At 35.4% G+C, this 17815-nt stretch overlaps 1 protein-coding gene across 2 annotated transcripts in view; it reads left to right on the forward strand.

The window, feature by feature from the left end:
* The first annotated feature begins 335 nt into the window (after positions 1-335).
* The window catches only part of LOC145682998 (uncharacterized), a 58545-nt gene continuing 41065 nt past the window's right edge, over positions 336-17815 (forward strand). For both annotated transcript variants that reach the window (XM_081754355.1, XM_081754356.1), the window contains exons 1-3: positions 336-512; positions 8445-8570; positions 16025-16214. In XM_081754355.1, the coding sequence (XP_081610481.1) occupies positions 420-512; positions 8445-8570; positions 16025-16214 (409 nt within the window). In that variant the 5' untranslated portion in view covers positions 336-419. The remainder of the gene's footprint in view (positions 513-8444; positions 8571-16024; positions 16215-17815) is intronic.

The raw sequence follows: 17815 nt of genomic DNA on the forward strand, positions 1-17815 counted from the left end.
TAGCCATATCACACCTTAGTTTTGCTAATTATACATTTTGACAGGGAATCTTATATGTATGTGGCACGTATGCGCTATCTGTATTTATTTATTTATTTATTTATTATGTATATTATCTAATAAAAATTTATCCTACTCCCATGCACTTTGTCATTTGCATCTTTTATTCATGTTATTTTGTTTCAAATCATGTTTATATGTTTGTATATAATGCTATAAAAGATTTTACCTGTTTTTAGTATTAAAATATCGTTAAATTTATCTGTGTATTATTATTAAATACATAGATAACCAAATAATGAATGACTAATCGTTACTTTGCTTGTTAGGTGATAGCCGATTTGAAGGGTTCGGAGAGCAGTTGGTCATTCCAGACGCCGCCAAGCAGCCCTAGCTCCTTGGGCTCCCGAAAGTCCAGTATGTGTAGCATCAGTTCCCTCAACAGCTCCTCGAGTGGCAGCACAAAGTCTCACTCCCCAAGTCATCATTATTGGCACCGGTCGTTGTCCCAGGTGAGTCTTCCCTCGTTGCTGGGTAAGGCCAACTAATCACAAGAGACGTTTCAGGTCTTTGTTCACACCTTCTTCAAGGATTTTTTTTTTTTAAAGTACGATGTTTATCTGAAGCTTCATGAGTGGAAAAGTTTGATTATATTGTCTTAACTCTGATCTAATTTCGTAGATTTCTTATGATACTGAAATATTACATAAAAATACATTTCCTCCACAATTCCACTGTTAGAAACGAACTTATTTAGATAGCGAATTTATTAATGTCTTTTGATGTTGATTCTGATTTCAATGCATAATATTATTAAAACTCCATCCCTCGGATGCAGACTCTGGTTTCAGTACATAATATTACCAAAAGTCTATCACTCCTGATGCAGTTTCTGATTTAATGTGTAATATTATTAAAAGTCTGTTTCCCCTAATGGAAACTTTGATTTCAATGCTTAGTGCTAGTAAAAATCTTCAATGTATAATATTACTAAAAATCTGTTCCCCCTAATGCAAACTCTGGTTTCAATGGATAATGTTACTAAAAATCTTTCCCCTCTCCATTTCAGCATTATCATCCGCCGTCACTTGTAGGTCACTTGCTGCAAGCTTGGGTTTTCCGTACACTACGATTCTCCGATAATCTCCCTTCTTATACTTTCTTGTCGGTCTCTCGTAGTGCCCAAGTTTTCTGCCTCATCCTTTATCCACTATTCCACACGAAAAATTTGATACGTCTTTTCCAATACTCGTACTCAACACTTGACAATTCTTCCAAAGATCGTCTTTCACTGTTCTTACCGATGCATATCTTCACTGAAATATTACGCAGTTTCTAAAACTAGTCACATATTCTTTCCACCCTCCTAGTTCTAGTGTTGATACCGTTCCCTTCTTTTTAATCCCCATAGCTTTAGTCTTTTTGGCATTCATTTTCATCTCATATATTCCATATATCTGAAAAATGAGTGCACTTCGTCCATTTAGAATTGAATTTAGCATTGCATAAAATATAATAAAATATTCGTTTAGTGTATAAAGTACAATTAACTCCAAGAATTAATCAGATTCGTGGATGTAAGATTTTACGGAAAATAATCTAAGTTTCTTCGAGACTTCTTTCTGTATGTTTTCATAATAGTTATTTTGAAATGTAAGACATTTTCATAAATTTGCACCTCTATAACTCCTTACTATGAGTAGATCATTATTATGAATTCATTCAAATAATAAATTATTTTAAGAGACAAGTTTATAACGCAGGTAATCCTTAGTAGTATTTTTTTATTTGAGCCAAAGCATAATGTGTTTCACTTGTATTACTCAAATTTACAGGAACACATTTAGTTTTATCAAAGTAAAGGCATCTGCATATTACAATTAAGCTTGTAAAGAAATGCTTAGAGATTTTTTTTTTTTTTCGATTGTGCACGTAGACAATTTATACATCGTATTAGTAGTTATGTAGTAATTATTTCTAGGACTTCACTTTCTATCCTTTTCACTTTCTGATAATTTACCAAATGGTCAAATATTTTCACCATTGAGCATTAGGGCGAACACCTTCGTTTCAGCCTCGTCGGGACATGGAATGATGCTCTACAGAAAATACCTAACATTCCGAACTAGCTGTAGGTCAGAAAAACCTTGGCTACCATCTCCTGAACATCGATTTCATCAGATTCGTTCATTTAGCGGCAGTGCCGTGGCTTGGGGGCGGAGGGGGGAGCGGGGTGTCGAAATAAGGTGGCGCAAAAGTACGGGAGGAAAATGCATGTGCACATATATATAAAATGGAAGGAAAAAAAGTAATAAAAACTGCTCAAAATCAAGAAAAGGAAGGTTTATTTTCGAAAATTTTCTTTCGCTTCGCGCCAACCATAGTGTCGATTCGCGGCTGGTCTGTCGACCTCACTCATATGTATGGTTGCGCCGTTGTATACTCTCGCCCCGAGCGCTGATTTTCTACGGCAAGGCACTGTTTGGCGGGAGGGGAGGACACCTAATTGTATACATTTCCATTAGGCTGGAGAGTATTCTGATAATGGAAATATGATTTTTCTGTTAGTTAATAACATTATTTTCAATACCTTCCCAGTATATCAGTATACATGTAGGGCTCGGGGAAAAGAATTGGAAAGAAGTCGATCAAGACCTACGTCTGAACGTACCATTCCGGTATTCTCCTTGTGAAACCGAAGAAAACTTTCGAAGCAAGATTTGTATTTTCGGGACACAGGACTGTTCCCTAAATTGTGAGATGGTGATCACTCTAATGAACGTGGTGAAAATTAATGTATGGTTCAAGTTATGCATTATCTCTTGTAATAAGTAGAACTGTTTAATCACAAAATTGCAGTAGACATTGTATGTGGTAAATATTGTCTTGATGTAGATGCTTTTCACATAGATTTATCTAAATGATGAAAGCAAATAAAAATAAAAATTAAAATGAATTCATGTTACAATTTGCCACGTAAGTTGCTTTAATTCTTGTAGCCTTTCTCGTATGCAGTTAATAAAAACAAAAAATTATTTAATTAGAAGAATAGGACAAGAAAATTGAAAAGATATTTATGTGGAAAATTAAAGGAATAAAGACAAGAAAAACTACGTTTAAAATGCTAATAAATAAATTGGGCAAATAGAGTCAAAAGTTAATGCTTGTTTTATTCAATTTTCTTGTTATATTTTTTGATGGGTTCTAATTGTACTGTTTTTTGAAATCAAAGGTATAACCTGGAGCTTAAAACGTGATTGAAAAAGAAAGGTTTTCTTGCCTTTGTTCTGCGTAATTACTTCATAAAATATACATATTTTGATTATAGTTGTCGTTTGGCCGAAAATGTTTTGAAATCATTTGATTAAAATATTGTCTGAAATCCTTTTGGTTAAGTTTCTTATGGAATACTTGATATAGCATTGTCTTGGTTTAATAATTATTTAGACAAAAGCTATCCAAGTAGCTATTTCTTAAATAATTTTAAAGAAACAAAATATGGAGTCCCATAAGGAATTGTGTTAGGTCCACTGTTGTTTTTAATTTATAAAAATGATATATCTAGCTTAAAAATCACAATTAATTAGTGATGAAAACTGAATTAGAAATGAATAAACAAATTCCTGGCTTAATGGTCATCTATTAGTATTAAATGCTGATGAAACCAGGTATGTTTTTTACCAATTTAAATTCATCAACCACTAAGTATGTTGTTGATGTAAATGACAATTCTGTTGACATTATTATGACAATTGTGTAAATTCTAACTCAAAATAAAATAACAAATTTTAAGGCAAAATCTCAATGAAGATTGCAGTGGACTTCACATATTAAACACACTAGTACTAAGAAAACTATCATTTCTTCAATTTAGAATGTGCTACTTATGTCACTAGCTCTTGATGGTGTAACAAAATGTCATTAAAACCTTGTTAAAGGATGGAATAATAGATTACAAACCCCTTGTGAGGAGTTTTATCTCTTTCCAAATTTAGGTTTTTGCAAGATTAATGCGTAATTTTCTCTTATAACCTACTTTAAGTTGAACTGGTTTATTAGAAATAAATAAATATAGAAAAAAAAAACAGCAATAACGTATTCTGCCAACCACAAACAAGTTTATTAAACCAAATAAAACAGAAATCTGTGATGCTGGAGTAGACAGTGAGTAAGTACTGCCCTAAATTGAATAAGTATCGCTGTGAGAATTTGTTCAATTAAAAAAAAAAAAAAAAAGTTCAATGAAAAAAAAAAGAAGAATCGGAACGTAGATATCCTGAAAGCATCATAGATAAGGCTGAGTTTCGTATCTCAACGCGTATAAATTTCGCAGTGACGTTGTGCACGTTATTGAACTATGTATCATGATTCAACTTTCCATTTTACGAGTGTCATACACAGAACTTGTAGTTTCGGTGCATTTTGTCAAATATCTCACAATATTTTTTGGTCATGATGGATTTTTCTCCTCCCAATCCCTAGTGTCGTTTTCCTTGGTTCAGCTTCTATTTTGGCCTTCAGTTTGTCAACAGGAGAACGACAACCAGAACTTCCCTTATGTTTCAGGCTTAAGATTCCAGAATAGAATTTTCAGAATCTGTGATGCACTATGGATTCGTTCCCATCGACTTTACCCGACCATTTCAATCATGTTTCGTTTACTTCCTAAGATTGCTCTCTGAGGGAAAAGGTACTGTATGAAAAGTATCGCGATTATAGGAATACAAAGTAAGCTGCACAGGAAATTGAACTCGGGACGGCGCGCCAACCGCGTAGAATTACTAAAGCGCTGCTTGTAGTATCTAAAATTGTCGTGTAAATATGAAAATGTAATTATTTCTTTGAAATAAATAAAAAGATCTTAAAACTTAATATTTCTTTTACTTACAACAATTAAAATAATAATATTATTTTTTTATTATTTTAATAAATCTACATTTCTTTAAAAAATATTTACATGGAGAAACTATACAATACAACAGCTGAAAACACAAAAGCTAGAAACCTGACAAAGAGAATGGCTAATTTTTTCAGGTTACAAATTTTTCAAAACTACGCTGCTCTCTTCGCCTCGCTCAGATCTGGCAAACATCTTTGCTTGAATTCCGCTGCTCTCCCTGATGAGAATTGGAAAATTAGGATTGTTGTTCTTCAAATCAAATTATTTTAGAAACTGCTTATTGTATTGAAATAATGATCAGATTTATTCATAAAATTATGAAGAAAGAAATTAAATAATTGAAGTGGTAATATTGACAAACAAGAATTTTAGGAGTGATCAAAAAAATGCATCAAAAGATTGCGACCTTAGCCAATAATTAAGTTTTTGGATCAGGGGCCACAAAATTTTTGAACGGCCCCTAAATCGAGTTTTCGTATTTTCTAGGGATAAGCACATTATACTGAGTTAACTGATAATTCGGGGTTTTAGCTACGTTATATGTGGTTCTCCAAATATAAGACGTAGAAGAAACCTTCTGATTGAAATATATTGGATCTTTTGATCGAAAAATGAGAAGTTAAGTTACAGGCCCGTAAGGAATTTACCAAAGGATTTTCATTTCATTTCCTTAATTTTTTCAGGTTTATTATTCATTTTCGGCTAAGCGTTTGTATGGAATAATTTATGTAGTTAACTTATTAACATTCAATATAATAGTAAAATGGTACAAAATATTAAGTAGTTTGTATGTTGCAAAAGAGAGAGGAAAGGCACTGAAAAGATGGAAGAGTAACGTAGCATACAGAGTAGATATTCTTGCATTGACTTCTTTTTTTCTCTGTGCACACGAAAAGAAAAGAAAGCATGTAGTTTATTAAAAGTTTATTGTAAAATTTAAAGACTTTGTTCGTAGAAAAAGAGTACATTATACGTCAAAATAATGCATGTAGTATTTTCTAATTTTTATTGTAAATGTGTTGCTTATGTTTTACTATTTCTGGTGCCTGTTAGTATTTCTTTAAATTTCAGTTTGTTTGTTGATTGAGTGAAAAAAATTCAGAAGCGCTCTTTTCATTATGACAACTGTTATTTCCATCCCCTCTCAGGTTACTTTCTAAAGCCTCTACAAAACCTTTTCTGTTTGGATTAATTTTTTTATGTTTACGTTACGACTTTCTTTTAAGTTTAATTTTGTTTGTGTTAAACATCGTGGTATGCAAAATTCCCATTACACAAATTGTCTCAGTATCCCCTAATTTTGTTATAAAGGAAGTTAAAAAGTTTCTTACTGAATTCTTTACGTCTCTGGAGGCGCGGTGGCTCAGTGGTAGAGCGTTCACCTCCGGTGCTTGGGGTCCATGGTTCGATCCCAGCTCGCGCCGTGTGGACTTTCTGGTGGACAAACACCGTGCTCGTGGGTTTTCTCGGGGTTTTCCCGTTTCCTCCCACTTTCTTCATTTCGCTCATCTCTCATTATCACCGTCTCCTGTAGCCTAACCGGCATAACTGTGGGACGTAAAACTTAAAAGATTTCATTTCATTTTTCATTTTCTTTACGTCTCTCTGTCTGTGAATGTGTGTGTGTGTCTGTTATTTGCGATTTTTTTTTCAATTTTGAGCACTCTATTCGATAGGGCATTAAAAACTATTTGAAAGAAGTGATGGAATTTTTCGCGTCACTCTTACCGTTTTCGAGACAGTGGCCAAAAACTTCCGATTTCAGAAGATTTAAGGAGCCATGTCTCGGGGACCGTAAATCATAGAGAGATCATATTAGTGCTGATCAATACTTAAGAAGATAGTGAACATCTTGGTATCAAATAGTAAGCACTGGCCACCTTTCCCCAGATATTGGCCAAAAAGGTTCCGATTTCGGGAGATTTTTATGGAACCATATCTCGGGAACTGCAAGTCATAGGAAGATCATATTGGTGTAGATCAATACCTAAGAGGATGATGAACATTTTGGTACCAAATAGTAACCGGTGGCCACTGGCCAACTGGCCACCGTTCCCCAGATATTAGCCAAAAAAAAGTTCCGATTTCGGGAGATTTAAGGAGCCATATCTCGGGAGCCGTAAGTCATAGATAAATGATATTTTGCAAATTTTTCAATTTTGAGCCCTCCATTCTGAGCATGTATCTTCTTGAAATAACATATCGTAGAACGTTTTAACAGAAATCTTAAACAAAACATGTGAAAGAAAAAAATAATACTCAAGAGAATTGTGAATCGATAGATATATTACAAGAATTGTTTAATGAGTGTAATGATGAAGTACATAGAACAATTGGTATAAAGTCTGTTGAAGTTAATAAGAAAAATTAATTCGTTTTAAGCTCGTTTTGGCAATGCTCTTGGAACATTCTCAACTGGTTTTTCTTGTAGTATTTTCATGTAAAATTAGGAGGAAAGAGTCCTTAACTCGTGTGATCTAAATTGGTTATTTTCTGGTAACGGTTTGATGTGAAAATGAAAGTAAACTTATGTTCTTCGTCCATTTCTGTCTTATAAACCACATAATTCCGTCGGCCTCTTCATTTGGAGCGTGTATGTACTTACAAGGAAATTTTATAAGTGAATAAATACATTTCAGTTTGCTCCACTCCGCGAAACAACACTGTGCATCATATTAATATTGTGTGACTTTTAAATACTAAAATGACTTCAAATGAAATAACACTATTGATAGCTTTAATTGAGTATCATGAAACTGCTACGACTTTTCTCGTCCATTCGTATGTGTGTAAGATGGCTGACATCAGAATATAATAAATGTAGTACAATTTCCATAAAAAGTGGAACTAAGCAACTAATCTTTGATGATGAGTCCGCGGTGGCTCAGTGGTAGAGCGTTCACTTGTAATGCATGGGATCCTTGGTTCGATCCCAGCTCGCGCCAAGTGAACTTTGTGGTGGACAAACAGCACGTGCCTAGGTTTTCTCGGGGTTCTCCCGTTTCCTCCTACTTTCTTCATTCCAGAATTTCATTCATTTCTCATCATCACCGTCTTCTTTAGCCTAGCCGGCATAGCCGTGGGACGTAAAACTTCAAGGTTTCAGTTTTCAAAATGGAATGTTTATTATAATATACTCTTCTTTGTAACTTTTCAAAGTCCTCCTGCCCTAACAACGTTTAGAAAAAATTTTGGTAGAGATAAGCTGCAAGATATAAAAGGAAATTATAACAAATATCTTTTTCTCAGTCCACTAGAACATTCTATATTCAGTAAAAATTAAATATTACTCTACGCAAGATAATAGTAAAACTATAGTACTCACCTATTAAATTATCTATGAAGCTACTTTTTAACTTTAATTTGAATCGAGAATGTTATTCATATGTAATGGATAAAATACAAGGAATTTGCATACCACGAATTATTATTATTATTTTTTTAAAAAAAAACAACTTATTTTTGTTGATTTTCTTTGTAGATGTTAGAGACGAACGCAATTAAAATTAGTTTTGTTTTTCTTTTCTTATGTTCTGTTTCATAGCAACCTAACCCTGCGGGGGGCGCGCTTCGCCTGTCCAGCGTTTCCTCTCAAGATTCTGGCTTCACTTCCCAGGACATGCTGTTCCTTCGCCCGCCAACTCCCTCTCCTGCTCTGCACAATGGACAGGTAGTGTGAAATCTCTTCACTGCAACCTTTTTCTGTGTCTGCCCAAACGTTTTGCGCAACGGATGATGCAGAAAGTCACTTGGATGGTTTATTTTGTTATTAGCTACATTACTTGTCTTCTTAGTATATAAGCATGATACCTTCTTGCCTTCGCATGAATTATATTTAATGCTTCGATGTTTTTTGTTGAATAGGCGCTGGCGACAACAAATACTTTGAGTTAAACTAGAGATAAATTATATTAGAGATGACACACTGAGGATATAAAATCGTGAAAGGTCTTACTTCAATGTCTCTGTCGGCTGCAACTTCCTTCAACATGTTTAATATTTTGGTCTATAATTTATCAAGACGATTTTTTTTTTTTTTTTTTTTTGAGAGAGAAAAAGTTAAAACGTGCTTGTCACCAGTTTTTAACTTTTTTTTCAAAATATTTCATAAATCAAAGAATTCATTAAAATTTCTCTGGCTAATTTTCTAGGAAGTTAGTGTTGTCAGATGATCTTAGATCATGCCCAATTCGTCGGCTGAACCCACTACGTTATGACAGATGTAGAAACGTGTTTTTCGACAGTGAGAAATACAGTGTGTCCATAAAAGTACTATAGTACTTCAAAGTGGTATTATGTCGCTTTGGATAATCGTATTCAAATGAAATTGATGGCATTTGAAAGAAAAACTTAAAATATTTTTTACTATATCTTGTAGACATTGAATGTGGGCCCCACGAGTGGCGATGCAGATATCGAGACGATATTTCCATTCATGCCACACACGCTCCAACATATCTGATGAAATGGTCTGGATGGCAGCACTGACACGAACTTACACTTCTTGCAGGTTTTGAGGCAATAGGGGTACATACACACAATCCTTTACGTAACCCCATAAAAAGAAATCACATACCTTTCAGTCAGTCGACTTCGGCGCTCATTTGTAGAAGACATTATCATCATTTCCGGCACGTCCAATCAATCTTCCTGGAAACCACCCATTCAGATATTCCCGAACATGTAAATGCCAGTGAAGAGGTGCTCCATCTTGTTGGAAAATAAATTTATTGCCTTCTTCCTCCTTTATTTGTAGAAATAACCAATTAGTGAGCATGTCAAGATAAATTGGATCCATATCGACTAATCACAAAGTAAATATGAGTGAATTTACTTTATCTGTGTTTAATCCCGTCCATTATTCACATTGCTGTCCATTGTTGACATGCACAAAAATATTTGGGTTTTTCTTTCAAATGTGACCAATTTCATTTAAATACGATCATCCAAAGTGACGTAATACCACTTTAAAATATGGTAGTATTTTTATGGACATGCTGTATATAGACAGCACAGTGTATTCACTAACAGTGTTTTCTAAGATTAATTGTAGGATTATTCTTTGCTTTTCGCAACATTTTGAAAAGTGTAATACAATAGACGGATCTTCTTCCTTCCTCATTTTTTATCTCTGATTGCAAATGTCGATTACGATTAGAATTTAGATTTCTGGGCTTTCGGTGTTTATGGCCATATTAGCCCATCACGTATGGGAGATGACGTCCTTTGGCGAGCACACTGGCAGGAGAATTAGGAGAAAGGAAAGAAATGAGGAAGGAAGGAAGTGGCCTGGCCTGGGACCATTAAGTGAGGTACCATCCCAGTGTTTGCCTTGTGTGAATGAGGAAAACCTCATTCAGGATGGCTGGGCTGAAAAGCATTAAAATTTTTTCGACCGAGTGTCGTCACCGGGAATCGAATCCGGGATCACTCGCATCAAAGACTACGCTACGCGCAGCCACTGCAGAATTTCGAGTAGAAAGAAGCGTGTCAGTAGAGGTAGACACCAAATGTTGATCAGAGTAAATGGAAGCTATACGAGTAAAGACATAGCAGCCATTTTGGGGGTAACAGAGTTGTTTCAGATATTTTGATTAGCTAATCGTCTATTTCAGCGTTCCTCACTAGCCGTTCCGTTCTGGTGTTAGAGTGGCTTGGCATTACGCGTACAACCTCCATTGATTCTGCTGCCGATTGCTCATGCTACCATCTATGTCTTCTCCAATCGTATGTTTAATGCAATTCTTAGGGGTTTAGGGATTTAGAATTTAGATTTCTGGGCTCTCGGCAGCCGTGGCCTTTTAGCCCGTCACGCTTGAGGAATGACGTCCCTCGGCGAGCATACCACCCGGGAAAGGGAAGGAAGAAAGGAAGACGAAAGCGGCCTGGGACCTATATGTTCGGTATCACCCCGGCATTTGCGTGGTCTGAATGAAGAAAACCTCATTTAGCGTGGCTGGCCTGAAAAGGCATTTTACACTTTTTTGACCGAGTGCCCCCATGGAGACTACCCGGGACCGCTCGCACCAAAGGCGAGAGCGTTAGCAACTGCGCTACGTGGAAGGATGTAGTTTTCTAATGAAGAGTACAATACAGGATTAATCTGAAAGATGTGCACAAACTTCGGGAAGTGATTCGTGACATCAAAAAGACAAAAAATCCTTTTGCATATTGTCGAATTTCGCGTCGTGTAAGAGTGACAGGGTTGCCAACTTGCAATCGAAAATCGAATCGCGACGATTGCAACGGAACAGAAAGATGTGCACATACTTCGAGAGGTGATTCAACACATCAAAAGAAGACAAAACGTTCTCTTGCATGGTGCATTTCGATTGTCACGATTTGATTTTCGATTCCAAGGTGGCAGCCCTGTCACTCTTACACAACGCAGAATTCGACAATATGCAAGAGGACTTTTTGATATCATGAATCACCTCCCGGAGTTTGTGCACATCTTTCAGGTTCACCCTGTATATTATTTTTAAGTAGAAAATTACATCCGTTAGAGGGCGTGTAGGTGCTTACAGCGTAGGATGACTCACAAATGACTAACTTTTCCACTACCTCTTAATCGAACGCTTGCAATTAGAAATAGAACCTGATGAATTTTCAGGATGAAGATCCGCGCTATTACTTTTAAGCTCGTGTATTTTTACCAACTACGGTTGTACTTCAACGTAACTTTCGTCTCTGTGAAAACTGCAGCCAGGAATCGAAATATTAGATATGCTGAAGGGCGTAAGATGGAGAATATTGAAGTAGGACTATTTCATTATTAAAGAGGTTCACACACTAGATTTTATTTCCCTTTGGTACGAAGTTAGTGTCAATGAATTATCTTATTTTGTGTTACGTCAGATTTTAAAAGAGATCCTCATACCCAGCAAGTCGCAAAATTTATGAACCCAATCCCCTGCTGTGTTAATAGCGTTTTCATTTTTTATATTCGTGTGGCAGCAATTCCTGTTTTCCTTTGCTGTGCGCTTACCACGTTTCTCTTCGTTTATAATTTTTATCCCGTATTCTTTAATATTCACTTTTTCCATTCATTTACAAATAATAAATTTATACAGGGTGTTTCAAAACAACGCCGACAACGTTTGGATTCCTGACACCAAGATAAGACAAAAAATATAGATCAACCTGCGCAGGAATCCGTTGGATATTCATTTCGGAGTTATAGGCTGCCGAAAACTTGAAAATATGAACTTTAAAAGTCCATAACTCTAATACTATGGGACAAACCGTTATGGGGTCAAGACTTCACTTAGGAACTAATATGTGCCCTATCAAAAAACACATGTTTTAGAATCCTGCCGTACTCACTGCCGTACTCCTGCCGTACACAACATTATTTTATAGAGGGAGTTTGGCTACGGACGTATAAGTTGAAGTACTGACCCCAAAAATTGTTGCAAAAGTACCGCAGGATTCTGAAACATGGATATTTGGATAGGGCACATAATAGTTCCTAAGTGAAGTCTTGACCCGCCTACGGTAGGTATCGTACTTTTAGAGCTATGGACCTTTAAAGTTTTTTTTTTTTTTTTTTTTCTTCATGTTTTCGACACCCTGTAATTCTGAAATGACGAATTTCGCACCCAGGTTGGTCTATACTTTTTTGTCATATCTTGGTGTCAGAAATCACCTCCCAAACGCTGTAGGTGTTGTTTTGAAATACCCCGTATTATACTAGTAAGTATTCAATAGGAAATGCACTTAGTTTTGCAAACTTCCTACCTTGTTACGTCTGGGACGAACTAAAACTTTTTCTAACAGCTAAGATTTATAAAGGTAGATCATAAAAGTTCTCACTCAGTTATCATCAATATCATGGTCAAATTTCTCGTTTATGGTAACAGTCAAATTTAATGAGTAGAAAATATGTTACAGGCTTATTATTAATTGTTTTCTTTCAGTTATCTCACAATATATGTTTTCATTCAACGTCCCAGATTACATTTCATGTAGAATAAGATAATTATTATAAATGTTCAGACTTTTAATAATTCTTCTGTCATACTGACTTTTAATAATTCTGCTAGCATGTTCATAATTTCGTCCTTAAAAGGCTTCATCCCGGCGAAATTAAAATACCGCTAATTTTACAGTAATTATGTGATATCTTCAAATAGATAAGAAATAATTGAAATGTGGAACAAGAGCACCCTAGACAGTATTATATTGCGTGAGGTACCGTTATCACAAGTCACCTAGTGGCTTTCAGTTTTCAGCCGTTTAGAAACGCGAAAATAAATGCCGATTTTCAAAATGGCTCGAAATCGAAAGCAGATAAGTGAGACATGATAACTGTCTAGGGCGCTCTTGTTCCACACTTCGATTATCTTTTATCTATTTGAAGCTATCACACAATTACTCTAAAATTAGCGGCATTTTAATTTCGCCGGGATGAGGACTCTTAAATATCTTTTTAACTAGTTAATAGTGTAAAAGTTTCGACTCAACTGGCTAAAAGGTTGGAAGTTAAACATGTATTTTAAGCTAGGTTGCCATTCTGCAATAATCTTGTAGCTGTCATTAAAAAAATCTTGCAACCCTACAATATTTCTCCGTGTAAACATAATCTTGAAAGGGACACGCAACAATTTTTCCATCTTGCAAGGAGTCAAACTATGTGCAACTTTCTGGATCGTCTTGCTTCCTTCCTGCTATCTCCTTCCCACTGACATTAAAAAAAAAAAAAAAGTTTCGCCACTTTCGAAACAACGGATTCTTGTGGGCGGAGAGGTGAAGCGCGCCAAAATGCACGTTTTTAATGAGGAGGTTCACTATTTGTCCACTAGAGTGCAGTGCTGCATGAGTGGAGATATCTTTCTTGCTTTCAGAAAGTTGTAATGTGTAAACAGTAAATAGAAAGATGGGGTTGCAAGATTTTTTAATGACAACTACAAGATTCTTGCAACATGGCAATCTAGCTTAAAATACATGTTTTCCGGGAAGACAAAATAGAGAAATTGTGACAGTCAATACGAGCTTTACTTTCCAACAACCAAAGGTAATTGTTCACAAATCATGGTTCAGTGTTTTGAACGAACCAAAAAGTAAAAACTAAGAAGAATAAAAATATCAAATAATCGAAATAATGATCCCAGTACTAATTGTTTAGTTAAGTTGCTTACAAGAGAAAAATAAATCTTTCCTTTTACAAAAATCAAATTCTTTTAAATGTGATTTATTATTGAAGACAATGTTATTTATTAACATATGTACCTGGTCAGATTTTGTATATAAATATATCCTAAAGTGTTTGTAAATCTTTGTTTGCTCCAAAAAACAAATATGGGAATCTGTGGAGTAAAATGGTAAGTATTTGAGCTGCTTTTTTTGTTGAGGAAGTATGATAGTGAGTGTAATAATGAATTTATAATATACAGGTAATATATTAATTAAGTGACTCTAATTGTTAAAGCTAATTTTGATTAACTGTAATGGAACATAGTACATTCCTTTCTAGATAATGTATTTGCGAAAATTGATGTCAATACAGCACTGTATTTTGAAGATATCCTGCGTAATTAAATAAGTCACTATAGGAAGTAGTTAGAAGTAATTCAGTGATTGTAGACATGGAACTTTCATTCTACGAAAAAAACTTCATTCAGATCGCTTGGTCCCTTTGAATGTACCTAAGGGTACATAAACTTCGTATAAATCAAATTCCGTGTTAAGTTTACATTGGCGTATGTCCTACATAAAGTTTTTATAACTACGGTGTATGTGAATTTCATGTAAGTTTAACTAACTAACTGTATGGACTATGGAACCCGAAGGTTCAATGCCGCGTTCACAAAAGCCCTTCACTGACTTCTATCCTTAGACTAGTGGATCCAGTTTCTATTTTGTATCCCTTAATATATACATATACTAAAGTTTATATAAGTATACGTATACACAAACTAAAGTTCTGCTTTAAGACCCTGCCTTACTAAAATAATATAAAATGTACCATTTTTCTTTTGCTTATGTTAAAGGAGATAATGAAATGCAACTTAACCACAATCATAGATGTTGTTCTACAACAGAAAATGTAAACGTGAAGAATTTTCAGTGTTGCCAGAATAACTTTTCCCCCAAAATCTAAGTTAAGGCAGTGACTAGAAGAGCGAACTCAACAGCATTTGATTACGTATCATTTTGTCTTGGAATCCTGTGAACTACTTTTTAAATAATTGTTGTATTTAGTTTGTAATAAACAAAATAGTTTTAACATACAGTTCTTAAAATTAAATAATAATGTTATTTAAAAGTAGTTCACAGGCTAACTTGATACGTAATAAAATGCAGGTGAGTTCGTTCCTCTAGTCGCTGCCTTAACGTAGATTTTGAGAAAATATTACTCTGACAACACTGTAATTTCTATGGATGGCAATATTGAAAATTCTTCAGATTCATATTTTCTGTTGTAGAATAACATTATCTATGATTGTAGTAAGTAGCATATGCATTTCATTGTCTCCTTTCACTTATGAATAAACAAACAAAAGAAAAATTGTAATTTCTGTATTATTGTTAATAAGTTGAACAAATCTATGTTCATCCAAAGCTCACTCGTCTGAACAAAACATATCATTGGTAGAATACAAGTTTCATGTTTCCGGCGTCACTGAGTTGTCATAAGAAATGTGACTTACCTTATACCTCTTGTTTTCTTCCTTTAATTGAAATTTTGTAGTTCTTGCGGTGATCTTCTATAGCAATGGCTCTTGCTGCGTCGCAGGACCTTTTTTTAACACTTCCGTGTAAAATTTGTATTTTATATGCAAGCTTTAACCACAATTGGAAATGTAAAGAAAAGGGTCCGGTGACGCAACACAAGCCATTGCTGAAGAAGAGTCCCCTCCCGGATTGAAAATTTTAATTAAAGTAAGAAAATGGAGATGCCAGTTAAGTCGAATTTTCTATAGCTTCAATCAGTAGATAATTAAGTAGACGCTTAACTTTAAATCTCTATATTATTTAATAAAATGTATATAATTGTTTCTATGTAAAATAATTCTGTTGCAATTCACGAATAGTTTGAAAGTTGTTAACCGTCAGAGACGTTAACAGTTTGGTAACTAGTTGTGTATACGGCTGTGTATTAACCTGTGATTTTGTTTGAAGGTGTCCAATATGTCTGAGCAGAGTAGTACTAGTAATAGCAGTAACTCGAGTACTCCGTCGACGCCGTACCCAGCAGGAGGTGGAGGCCTCCCAAACACGACCGCCACGTGGCCTAATCTTCAAGAAACTCTTCAATTCGAACGAGCTGCAACGGCTATAATGAATGATCGGCCTCATACTATATCATCAGGTAAAGTATTCGTTTCGTGTTCCTGTAAAAATAATCAACTTCTGGTAATCTATCGTAATCTAATCTAAGATAAACGAAACCAAACATTTTGAATTATTTTCCATTTTTCATGGCAGAATTAACGAAAGTAGATAAAAATTTTAACTAATATCCGTGATTTTTTCCCCCAAAAAAGATTCAGTCGAGTTACAGTTTCGAATCTTTAATTGTGTTTTTAGATCTATTTTTATTTTTATTTATTTTACAAGTGGAACTGTTTTACGTATTCATGTCGTATGGTCACATGCACAGTGCGGCGATTTGAAATCGAAACTGAAACTGTAGACAAAAAGGGAGTGAACATAGAACGTTTCTTACTTTTTAAGATCTACGACCATCTTGTAGCCATACACTGCTGAGCCCTGGCAGTGCGTAGAAGAAATACTGGAAGTCCTTTTGTGAAATGCTGTTGAAAACCCTTGTCCTAGCCCTGATAGCTGTTACATCATCAAAGTACGAACCTTTAAGTACAGACTTGATTTTAGAAAATAGAAAATAATGACACAGGGCCAAATCTGGTGAATTGGGAGGGTGGAACACTTTTTTTTTTTCAGAAAGTTTTGTACAACCACTGCCTTGTGACTTTAAACATTGCCATTGAGCAAACCCCACTAAACATCATCCGAATACTCGGGCCTCACATGTGTGTTACGATGCAATTACAGCTTCAATACTTCAAGAACTGTCTGTTCTGTAGGTACAAATTCCTTATGTACAATGCCCTTACTGTCATAATAAGCAATGAGCAAAAACTTGATTTTGGATTTTGACAAGCATAGTTTTCTGGCTTATGGAGAGTTCCACCCTGCTCTCTGACGTTTTGTCGGCAGATCATGTTGAAGAAACCAGTGTTTCAAGCCCAGTAACGATTCAGGAGAAAATTAGGAACCCTATTGAAGGTAGCAATCAGTTCTATGCAGTGATCAATCCTGTCCCCTTTTTGGTCATTTGTTAAGGAATGAGGAACAAAACGGGCATAGACCTTCCTCTTGTTAAGATCGTCGGTTATTATTCGTCGCTCAATTTCTTTATTTACGTCCAACTCTTCAAAAAGGATTCGCAGTGTCACATTTCGGTCTTTGATCACTGTCCTCACTTTCTCCACCAATTCCTGTGTTTTCATGTTCTTGCTTCAACTGGATACCCGCGCAGAGGATAAACAAGTGCCCCATATACTTGTTACAAAATTTAATAAGTTTCTGTAGCATCCTTACTCAGACGCGCACAAAACTTCATGTTCATTCTTTGTTCCATGTTGAACTCACGACGTAGCTTAGCAACATCTGTTTACACTCACCACGCCTACACACGTAATATCAGTCAGGATCAATGCACTTGGTATGTTGCTCATGAAACGTTCCTCTTTTGTTTGCACCACATCTCGCACAACTGTCTCACATGTTGAGAAACAAATCAGTCTCGATTTCAAATTGCCGCTCTGTTTTCTCTCGCTTATTGAACAATCGCTCTCAATACTGATTTCATAGAAGTCTGTACATTTGGCGACGAATCAGTCCCCACTTCAGTAATGCCCTTACGTATGGACAAATAATTGTGTATTA

Source organism: Thermobia domestica, chromosome 1, assembly GCF_964235325.1.
Source record: "Thermobia domestica chromosome 1, izTheDome1.hap1.1, whole genome shotgun sequence".
NCBI classification, from domain to species: domain Eukaryota; kingdom Metazoa; phylum Arthropoda; class Insecta; order Zygentoma; family Lepismatidae; genus Thermobia; species Thermobia domestica.